The sequence below is a fragment of the Eulemur rufifrons genome, chromosome 16 (assembly GCF_041146395.1).
Source record: "Eulemur rufifrons isolate Redbay chromosome 16, OSU_ERuf_1, whole genome shotgun sequence".
Taxonomy (NCBI): domain Eukaryota; kingdom Metazoa; phylum Chordata; class Mammalia; order Primates; family Lemuridae; genus Eulemur; species Eulemur rufifrons.
Window position 1 is genome coordinate 52869975 of NC_090998.1, and position 10955 is coordinate 52880929.

The following is a 10955-nucleotide window of genomic DNA, read 5'->3' on the forward strand; positions in this document are numbered from 1 at the left end:
AGGCTTGACTCAATAGTGGTCAGCTACTTATAGCTATAAAAGGTTTCTTAACATGTCCCTAATTCAGTTTTCTCATTTATAAAGTAGGATAATACTAATAGCTACCTCATTGGCTTAGAGTCAAGAATAAAGTCATGGGAATGATTACATGACAATGAAGATGATAATGATGATGATATTGAAGGAGAAAAATCACAAAGCCACAAGACTTAGGATATCCAAGTGTTTATTGAGGTCAAATAAACATGTTATAGCTCCATAATTATTGTTATAAATATTAACATTAGACTTATACTCAAGTAGCAATATCAAATAATGTTTCTATAAATAAATCTATATTAATAAAATAGCATAAATAGAGTACTTATAACAATAAATAAATTTATAAATATAAGGTATTGATTATAAAAGCATGAAGTTATTTAGGTTTTTTTCCCCGAAAGGAATGGGAAGTAATCTTTTTTATGGAAATAGACAATTGCTTAAAAAATAAATTATTTTCTGTGCATCAAACACTAGGTACAATAAAATGTTATAAATATCTTTATACTTAGAAGGTCTACCTTGTGGTCTCATAAACAGAAGTGACCTCAGTTTCCTTTTTAAGTGAAGCAGGGGTTCATTCGGAATTTACCCACGATGGTGGAGTTTGGCTTCCCATTTTCCTTTTGGTAAAAAAAACCCTTCGGGGATATTATTGTGATTTCTAACAGGCAAGAAGGTTTAGTTATTCATTTTCCGGCTATGCTCTGATCAAATGCAGGCATTTCTCAGGGCCATGAACAGCAAATCCAGTTCTCCAATTGCTTTGATCTCTCCACTCTCTCCAAGCTGTGAAAATAAGGATACAAAAGAATTTGAGCATTTATAATGTGTTTTCTAAAGAAGAGAAATGGCATGATTAGGTTACTAGAGAGAGAAACCCAGTTTTAGCCATTTGTGAAAAATTAATAATATCCTTTTAGCAAGAGTATAATATGATTTTGCCAAAGACCTTAAAATGATGGCTACCTGGGCACCTGCAGGCATCAGTCTCAGGTGTACCTCACACTAATGAAGCTGTTTAACAGCTGGGCGGAGCGCTGACCACCCTCCCTAACCAGAGCAAGCAGACTGAAGCAATGCTAGGATCTGGGGGGTCCCAAGTACCACCCATTAGGGCTTCATAGCCCGTGACTATGACCAATTATTTACAGCAACTCAGCTTACATAGCCTTGAACCATATAATTACCGATACATTGGGGCTTTCTCTGTTCCCACCTTCTCAACAAAAGAGGAAAAAAGAACAGATTGTCACTTTTGTGAGAAAAATACCAAATTAAGTCCTTTCCACTTGCTTTAATTAATAGAACGCCAGATAAAGTCCTGACATCCATTTTTTCTCCTCCTTCCAAGCAGTTCACAGGGGAGGCTCTCAAACTCAATGGGAGAGAAAACCCACATTCAAGCCCAAAGCGTCACCCACTGAAATTCATCTAATCTATTATATTGGCATTATTTCAGGAAAAATCCTGTCATCATCGTCTTCTGTTAAGTGTGTTGTTCTCCTTTCTCTTCCTGCTTTCTTCCACACTCCCACCTTTCCGGACTTCTCTTGACATAATGTGGAAAAGATTTTTTTATATCTCTCAACGACTCCCAAGACTATAAAGAATTTTAAGGCTTGTGTTGCCCTATTGTCTGTCGTGTGTTCTGCTCCAGCCACAGGGAACTAGCGCCTCCCAAGACTGCCCTCCCACTTCAGACAGCTCAGCCAATGCTTCCCCCTGTGGAGCTGCCTCTGAATAACACTCCTCTCTTGCCAGTGCTACAGAGAAAAAAGCGTCATCGCTCTTCCACGTGGCAACTCATCCCAAACGTGACAGTTGATTCTCTCAACATGGATTAGAGACTTTAAAAACCTCTGTCTTCCCACACGGATCATCGTGAGCTTTTTCTCTCTCACACTTTACTTTTCTAAAGACACCAAAGTAAGCTGACATCAGGAATCTTGTAAAGAAGTGCAAAGCACGTCTTGTCAATGGCATGCTAACATCCAGCCCTGCACCTCTAGGTAATAGTTCTATAACAAGGAAATTGAACTTCACAATAAAAAAAAAAAAATCCAAAGCCTTCAATTATCAAAGGAAGAAACGGTCGCGTTCATTAAATTATACCAAGGAAGAAACACTTTTTAAAAAAATCAAGATTTAAAAAAGGGGGAAATGAGGTTAAGCTCATTACTGAAAATCCCTCCAACGAGAGCCTTTGTGTTTGAGTATTTCGTTGCACCTGCTTGCAAGAGCATCACTTTCACTGCTATTAATCATTCCTCTGGTTTTGGGGTGAGTCACAAGTGCTAGTCTGAACCTTCCACTATTGTTCTTTCCACCAAATGGGCCACATAATGGTATCACTCACTGTAGAAATGTGCCCTAGTTCACAATAAACAGATGCCCACTAAGGATTTGTTGAGGGAGAGAAGGAGGAAATTAGAAAGGAAGATGAAGGGAGAAAGGAAGAGAAGATTAACAATTCAGACTCCATTTCACTATAGCAAATCCATTATTAATATTTTCACTCTATCTGACGCTGTGTAAAAGAAATCAGGGATTGTCTGCTCTTGCTTTTAAACTACATTCAATAGCCATTGGGTATTATATCATGATAATTAAACATCAGTATCAGTCATTCCAGAAGTTCACCCTATATGCAAGTCCAGCTCTTTCGTTGTTGCTCTGAGTTTATTTCTCCAAGTTTTAAAGCATCGAATTCAAGGCTTCAAAAATCAGTTCAAATAAATTTGTCCCCAGGCACTTTTCTGTTTTTGAACAAGTGCTTCAGATTAACATGAGTCAATTTGCCTAATAGTTAATAATACTAAAACTAATATGTATTACTGCTGGAAAAAGTGGAGGCCTGGGATTCAGGAGGCCTGCATTCCAGCCCTGGCTCTGCCACCGGCCATCCCCAGACGGTGGAGAAGTGTGACTAGATGACCTAAGTTCCCGGCAAGTTCTAGAATTCTATGATTTACAAAATTTGGAAATTGATTTATAGATATGTAGACACATCTATATATACATGCACCTAAGTAATCAACCCTATGGTAGGAGAATCAAGTGAAACATCACGAAGTGGGAGGAATAAAAAGAAAGGACAGGAAAGGAAAACATTCGTTTCTCCTATTGAATGACTTAGCATTAATATTTATTTAATAGTTATCAGTGTACCTTTTTCACTGTGTCTTTCAGCTGTTGCACATTCTTCTGGACATGCTGGCCATCACCCTCAATGTGCTACAAAATAAAAACAAGAGTAACTATTTTAACGTTGTTGTGCTGAAGCTTCATGAACCTCAGGCCCCATCTGAGTTATGTTACAAATGCACCTGAAATTAAGGCTCTTAGTAATTTTGCCCACAATGACCTAGATTTCACCAGTGACCTAGATTTCCCGAGCTCTTGAATTCCCTGGGACACCAAAATCCAGTCACTTCCCTTACAGGGGACCCCTCTTCATCTGTGAGAAATCCTACTGAGGTCTGCCCTTGTGGAAAGAGTAGAGTGGTTTATGCAAATTCTGTCAGGAATAAAACCCTCATCGAAATTGCTTGCTCAGAACAAGAAACATACCTAAAACCCCTCACTTGAAAAGTAAGCCCTCCTCAGCCTCAGTAAACACGAGGTTGCTTTCACTCTGCCTCACTCCACTCAAACCTTTCTTCATAGTTTCTAATAGTCAGAGGCATTGACTTCACACACCTCCGATTTTGTCACTTCCCATGACATCAAAGGAGCGGCAGTCTCTTCCCACCCACCACTGACATTAACCCTTCCCATTTCCTTCTTTCTCTTTCACTTTTCTCTCCTCTCAACCATTTCCATAGCTAGGCATTTTTCCTCACAGCTCCCAACACCTTTCTCATCCAGCATACACTGAGTTGCTTTTTTTTCAAGGAACAAACAAATGAGGCTTCTGTACACTTGACTTCCAGACCCCATTCACCACCATGAACTCAAGATGTGACTCGGTTATAGCAAAAACCAACACCCTACGACTCCCAATGCCTCCCAATAATGGCATTGCAGAGGCAGTTCTTACGGCCAACATAGGTGTAGGGGGAAGAAGTGAAGGTTGGGGGAACCGGATCTCAAGGGAAGAAGGAGGGAACCAGGGGGGTGGGCGTGGGCTGAGGGAAGAACTCACGCATGGGCTTAGCTTGGTGCTGAGCCTGGCCAGGAAGGGCACCACCTCCTGCATGTAGGGCTGGAACCTATCAGACTGGGGGAGCAGCACTTCTTCAACGGTAAAGTTCAGCACCTGCTTCATCAGATAGCAGCGCTCTCTCATCTGCAGGTGGAAGGGAAACAGCAGGGGTCACATGAGGGGACTCCAGAAGACCTAAACCAGCATCACCACCACGCCAAAGAACCACAAATGGCACACTGCCTGCTCATCACGACTGTAGCTTACATTGACTCCACGGAACAGTTTCTCCCCAATGAGACGGACATCTGTGTTGTTGTCTGCCAAACTAGCCTGGAACAGAAGAAAAGACTAAGTGCCTGGACATGGAGGAGATAGAAGCAAACACTGTAAGTGGAGATGTACTCCAGCCCCTCTCCCCAACCTCATAAAGGCCGAAGACAGAATTCAGATGCACGCATGAGTTTAGAATAATGCCCAATGGGGGAAAGAACAAAATTAATAATCAGATGGGCTACTGAATGGCTGCTCTTTGGATAAAGCTCAACATACGCACTGTAAAGGCCAAAATGGAAGAAAGGAGTTTTGGTAAAAAACCAATCTCCAGTGAGTCTCTGAAGAGACATAGAAGATTTATCCACCTGTGGGAATAAATGATGGGTTCCTAAAGACCTTAGAAGTGCTCTGAAGAAAAGTTTAAGAACAAGGAGATGCAATGAGATTGAGATGCGTACCTCCTTAGCCAGCATGAAGGTGCGGTTGGTGATATAAGGCTGCTGGAAGTTGGACTTGTCAAGCTTGCAGTGGGAGCTGATGGGCACGGCTGCTCCCCCCTGCACTGACAGGGCCAGGAGAAGGAGGCAGCTGGCGGCCAGAGTCCCTAGGAGGAAGGAGCTCACAGATTTGTGCAGGGCGGCCATTGCAAACAACTCTAACTCGAGCAAGTGGCAACTGAGAAAGGAGAATCTGGTATCAAGAAAACAAGAGGCAAAGAGAATATGAGGGGAAAAAAAATCAGTCGAGAAGCATCACACCAAACAAACTAATTCTACCAAGTGTGCTGAAACACTTACCTGTTCGGATGATTCTGCTTGTGATGGGAAAGATAGAAGCTGCTGCTTTTATAGCCCCCAAGATACCAATTTTTTTTTTATTGTGAAAAATATGACATCAGCAATTATCTAATTTCCAGTACTATCTTCTGAGAACTACCTAACCACCACAGGAGCCCACAAGCACCACCTCCTGTCCTTCCCACCTTGAGATACATACGTTTTCCTAAAACGTCACTATTAGGGCCGAGGGTGCTTTTACAGACAAATCCCAGAAATTTTCTAAACCCTACATATTTTTCAAAGAAAACAATTGCTGTGTCTTAGTAGAGTCCAGATTTGGTATAATATTCTTTGATCTCCCAGAGTAACTGAGTAAGCATTTTGGTCACGGACTCATTTTCCTACCAGCTTCATAGATTCTTATCTCACGAGAGGTGATCAGAGAAATAAAGGACCCTTGTCCTATATCCTCCGCTTTAAAATAAATGGAGAGCATCCTATTTTTTAAAATAATTTTAATCTCATTTTTTAAAACATGTTGAATCCTAAACCAGATTTATGTTTTAAAAATAACAGTCTTGGCTAATCTAATTATTGTTTTCTTCCCATTCTGGGACTATTCTTAAGTGGTATTAATAATTGTGATAGAAGCAAATATATTTTAAAATTTTTGTTCATTGAATGATAATGAATATCAATTTAAGTTTGGAAATACTAATGATGAACAACCTGATCCTCATTTTTCTTAACATGCAAGCTTTTTTTTAGATAAAAGAATTCTGTGAAGACAGTAATTCATCTTGAAATTTTATCTAATTCTAAACAACATAAAAATCTCAAAATAATATTTCCAAATAATTTTATAACAATTTTATGATACATATGGATATCTGAAGAAAAGAATCTAGAAATATAGTGGCTGTATGCCTTTAAATTATTAAAAATGCCTTGAATCTTTTAAAAACACCTAAAAACTAAACTGGAAACCCTCCCAAAGAGTGGGGGCAGAGAGCAAGTGCAACTATCAAAATGCAAATATCTATTTCTGGGGGAAGGAATATGAGTTAGTGCAAATTTGTTCGATCAGATTTTTCTTCTCACAGCTAGTTAAGATCAGGAGTGTTGAGGAACTGGGAGAAGGGATGTGAATAATCACAGAAACTGAACCATTTTGTGAGATGCCACAGACATAAAAGAGGTGCCAAAATATAGGATCAGAACTGTGTGAAGACACCGAGCATTTGGGAAGATGGAGAAAGATGCAAAAGAGGAGATTAGAGAGAGTAAATAAAACCACATAATCACACTTATATGTGGAATCTAAACAAATTGAACTCACAGAACCAAAGAGGAGAATGGTGGCTGTCAGCGGCTAGGGAGACGGGGAGGTTGGGGAAATGTGGACCCAAACTCTCAGGAAGAATAAGTTCAAGAGATCTATTGTACATCATGGTGATTATAGTTAATAACAATATATTGTATACTTAAAAATTGCTAAGGGCATACATTTTAACTGTCCTCATCACAAAAAATAAGTATGTGAGGTAATGCATATATTAATTAGCTTGATTTTGCCATTCTATGACATATGCATACATCAAAACATACATGAAATCAACCTAAGTGTCCAACAATGGATGAATGGATAAAGAAGGTGTGATATGTATATGCAACAGAATACTGTTCAGGCATAAAAAAGAAGAAAATCCTGTCATTTGAGATGAGATGGATGAACTTAGAGGACATCATGTTGAGTGAAATAAGCCAGACATAGAAACACAAATACCACATCATCTCACCCATATGTGGAATCAAAAAAATAAAAAATGGATTATCATAGGACCAGAGAGTAGAATAGTGGTTACCGGAGACAGGGGAGGTGAGGAGGGAGAGGAGGATGGAGAGAGATTGGTTGGTCAATGGGTACAAAGTTATAATTGGCTAGGAGGAATAAATGTTGGTGTTCTGTTGCATAGTAGGGTGACTATAGTTAACAATAAAATATTGCATATTACAAAGTAGCTAGAAGAGAGGCTTTTGAATGTTCTTACAAAGAAAGATAAATCTTTCAAAGAAATGATAAATGCATGAGATGATGGATACAGTAACTACACTGATATGTATCAAAACAACAAACTGAACCCTATGAATATGTACTATTATAATACAATGTGTCAAATAAATTTTTAAAGATCATGTTGTACAACATAAATGCTATGCATATGATTTTTATTTGCCAATTAAAAATAAAGAACTTTTTTCTAAATGAAAAAAAAAATGACCCATTTCAAATGTTTACTTGGGGTTGTTCATAAGCCCAAGAAAAGATGAGGAAACTCTTCCTTATCCAAGTTCTTTGTTTTTTCCTCTCTTTTGTTTTTTTGTTTTTTTTTTTTTTTTTTTTGTTTGTTTTTTGACACAGGGTCTAACTCTGATGCCCAGGCTGGAACTCCTGGGCTCAGGGTAGGAGTACAGGCATGTGCCTCCAAGCCGGGCTAATTTTTTTTAAATTTTTGTAGAGATGGGGGGGGGGTCTTACTATGTTGCCTAGACTGGTCTCAAACTCCTGGACTCAAGTGATCCTCCTACCTAGACCTCCTAAAGTGCTGGGATTATGGGCGTGAGCCACTGTGCCTGGCCCCAATTTTCTATTATATGAGATATGGCCATTTTTGTCCAGAACCCTGTATAATTATATTTGCACTAGATTTAAGCTATTCTATAGATTAAATAGGCTTTTGTTGCTTTGCCTGGGAACCTGACAAGGATACATAATTTTGTTCCCATGGAAAAATAAGTTATAACATCACGAATTATATGCTTTTGTACGAAGAGTCTCTGTCTCTTTCATGTTTGTAATTCTAGCACGTAAAACAGTAGTACACACTAGGATGGATTCAATAAAAGCATGCTGAATGAATAGGTAAATAGATAAATAATTTGTTATCTTGGAGAACGTGCATGGAGGTAATTTGGGGACTGCATTCCTAATACTTCTAAAGGTGGAGTTTGATCCAGTCCTACTTACCAATTTCATTATTGTTCCTGAATAGGAAATAAATATCTGTGAAATAAAAACAGAATGCCAGAAAAGTGCAAAGTAGTCTTTCATGGCAACAATATGTCTCTTACTCTTACGTGCCCCTGATGGACCAGCTATTAATAAGATAGTGTTAATCGAGCCACAGTCTTAGGTTTTAGTGATCTTGACTAAAACTCACTAAAGTGAAAACCCTCTCTGGGGCCGTGAGTGGCTTTCTGAACAGTCATACCAGGAGTCTCAAAAGAGAGATTATGGATATAGCGTAAAGCTGCTCCTGTGAAAAAGCAACTGGAGACGTATGTGTGCTAAATAATTTCAGATCATAATGGGCCTTCTCTTTAGTGGTTTCCTTGTGAATTTCCAAGTGTCTCCCAAAGCCACCTCAGATGAAGGGTAACCCTAGCACCATCCTCCCAGGACCCAGACAGACTGTACCCATGGTTGATCTTAGATATATGCAACAATTTACCTGGTCTAATGCCAGGAAAGGCTAACAAGAATCCCCAGCCAGGAGGTGGGCTTTAGCTGTCTCACTCATTATGCTACCCCTGGCACCTAGAACAGTGCCTGGCATATAGCAGCAAAATAAATATTCCTTGACTGCATGAATAAAACTACTTCCCAACTCGTTGGCTGATGCTTGAAAATCCATGACTGGAAATGCATTCTTTAAAATACATATCTCCTTAGGAGAAGGAAGACCTTTTGTATCTCAGGCAAAAAGGTTTGTATTCATCATACTCCTCAGTCCAATACACATGATCATTGTTCCATATGAGAGTGTGTGTGTGTGTGTGTGTTTGTGTTTGTGTGTGTGTGAGATACCACCCTCATTATTCTCCTTCCCTCCCCGCCAAACACTCATCACCATCCCTACTACCCCGTCATTATACCCGCGGCTGTAATGTTGGATATGTATTTCTGAATACGTGTGCATGTTTGTGAAACAGGAAGTGCTATTTACTGTGTATATGTATTTTTATTTTATAGGAATAGTTCTCTTTCTTACCTTTTTACTCAGCATGATCATCTTGCAATCTGTCGGTGTAGCTGTGTGTAGCCCTTGCTTCTAGCATAGCATTCTGGAGTGTGTCCCCATCACATTTTACTTATTCATCCTCCGGTGATGGGCACCTCCACTGCCTCCAGGTGCCTATACTACAGACATCACAGCACTAAGCAGCCTCGCTTGAATCATTGTAATGATATAGTTTGAGAATCTTTTTGGAATAGTTACCCAAGAGTAGATCCACTGGGTCATAGGGATAAGTGTATTAACATTTACTAAATACTGCCTGATTGCTCCCCAGAAAGACAGCATTAATCTACTCTCTTACATCGGCAAATAAAGCTTTTTCTGTTTCCTTACTTCCCCACCCACACTTGGTATTAGCCAGCTTTAACTTTGCCAGCCTTTGAAGGTTTAAAATGGCACCTCAGTATGGTTTTAATTTGCATTTTTCTTCATACACTTATAGCCACTTGGGTTTCCTCCTTTTATGAATTAACTACTTACCTCAGTTGCCCATTTTTCTGGAGGGCTTTGGCCTTTTTCTGTTGCTGACTTATAAGAGTTCCCTGTATGTTTTAGATATTAGTCCCTTTTTGGTTATAGACATAACAATTTGTGATCTCCCAATTTGTGATCTATTAACTTCGTATATTTGGCCTTCTTTGAACAGAAAACTTAATTTGAATGTCATCAGTGCATGATTTGCACTTTATAAGACTTTGTTTTAAAAGCCTCTCTCCATCCCTAGGTCACAAAGATATTCTTCTATCTTGTCTTCTGTTTATTCTATGGTTTTATGTTTCACAGTCAGGTCTTCAATGCATTTTTGTATATGACGGAAGTAGGGAATCCGTTTTATTCTTCTCCACATTGGGAGCCAGTTTTTCCAACACAGTCCACTGAACAATGAGTCCTTTACCATATATAAATTTCTCATATGTATAAAATAGCTATCTCTGAGTTCTCTATTTTGTTCCTTTTTCCTTTTTGTTCTTGAGCCAGTTCCATATTTTATTACTGACGAGTGTCTTTATAACTGGAAAGAAAAGTCTACCCTCTCCACTCTACTTTTTCTACTTAGCTATTCATGGACCTTTCATATAGATTTTATAATAAATTTGTCAAATTCTTTGAAAAATACAGCAGAAATTTTTATTGGATTTTCATTTAATGTAAAGACTGATTTGTAGAGATTTAACATCTTTATAATGTGAACTCATTCCATTCAAGAGCATCGACCATCTCTCTACTAAAGATCTTTTATACACTTTTGATAGTGTTTCAAAGTTTTCTCCACTGAGTTCTTACATATTAGTTTTAATTCCTAGTTACTTTATAGGCTAAGTAAGATGTGAAGCTGTTATTAGCCACTTTTACTTTGGTGTGAACGAGTACCAAGGCGGCTCGGAGAAAGAGACTATTGAGATCCTCATCTCCTGAGAACATGAAGAACAAATGATTCAGGGTCAGCGAGGAGGAGGGGAGAGAGATACCAGCAAAGAATAAAACCTTAAGACTAGGGTTTTCAAACATAAACTTCATTGACTTTCTAGTTCTGCTCTAAGCTAACCCCAATGGTACCGAAAATAACCTCCTACTATGCCCACCTCACCTGCCACACCTTGCCCACAAAGACACTTGCCAACCATAACCACT

At 39.0% G+C, this 10955-nt stretch overlaps 1 protein-coding gene across 1 annotated transcript; it reads right to left on the bottom strand.

The window, feature by feature from the left end:
- Positions 1-209: 209 nt before the first annotated feature.
- On the bottom strand, positions 210-5284 carry IL22 (interleukin 22). Its single transcript, XM_069491068.1, has 6 exons — positions 5263-5284; positions 4924-5155; positions 4457-4522; positions 4190-4333; positions 3214-3279; positions 210-831 (listed from the first exon to the last, which is right to left on the bottom strand). Exons 2-6 carry the CDS (start codon positions 5107-5109, stop codon positions 754-756), a joined length of 540 nt encoding a protein of 179 aa, XP_069347169.1. The 5' UTR covers positions 5110-5155; positions 5263-5284; the 3' UTR covers positions 210-753.
- Positions 5285-10955: the final 5671 nt, after the last annotated feature.

Coding starts and splice junctions, on each gene's coding strand:
- IL22 (XM_069491068.1), bottom strand. CDS start 5,109: ATGGCCGCCCTGCACAAATCTGTGAGCTCCTTCCTCCTAGGGACTCTG. Junction 4,334..4,456: donor AACTGTTCCGTGGAGTCAAT/GTAAGCTACAGT, acceptor TTCCACCTGCAG/ATGAGAGAGCGCTGCTATCT. Junction 832..3,213: donor TGAAAGACACAGTGAAAAAG/GTACACTGATAA, acceptor TTATTTTCACAG/CTTGGAGAGAGTGGAGAGAT.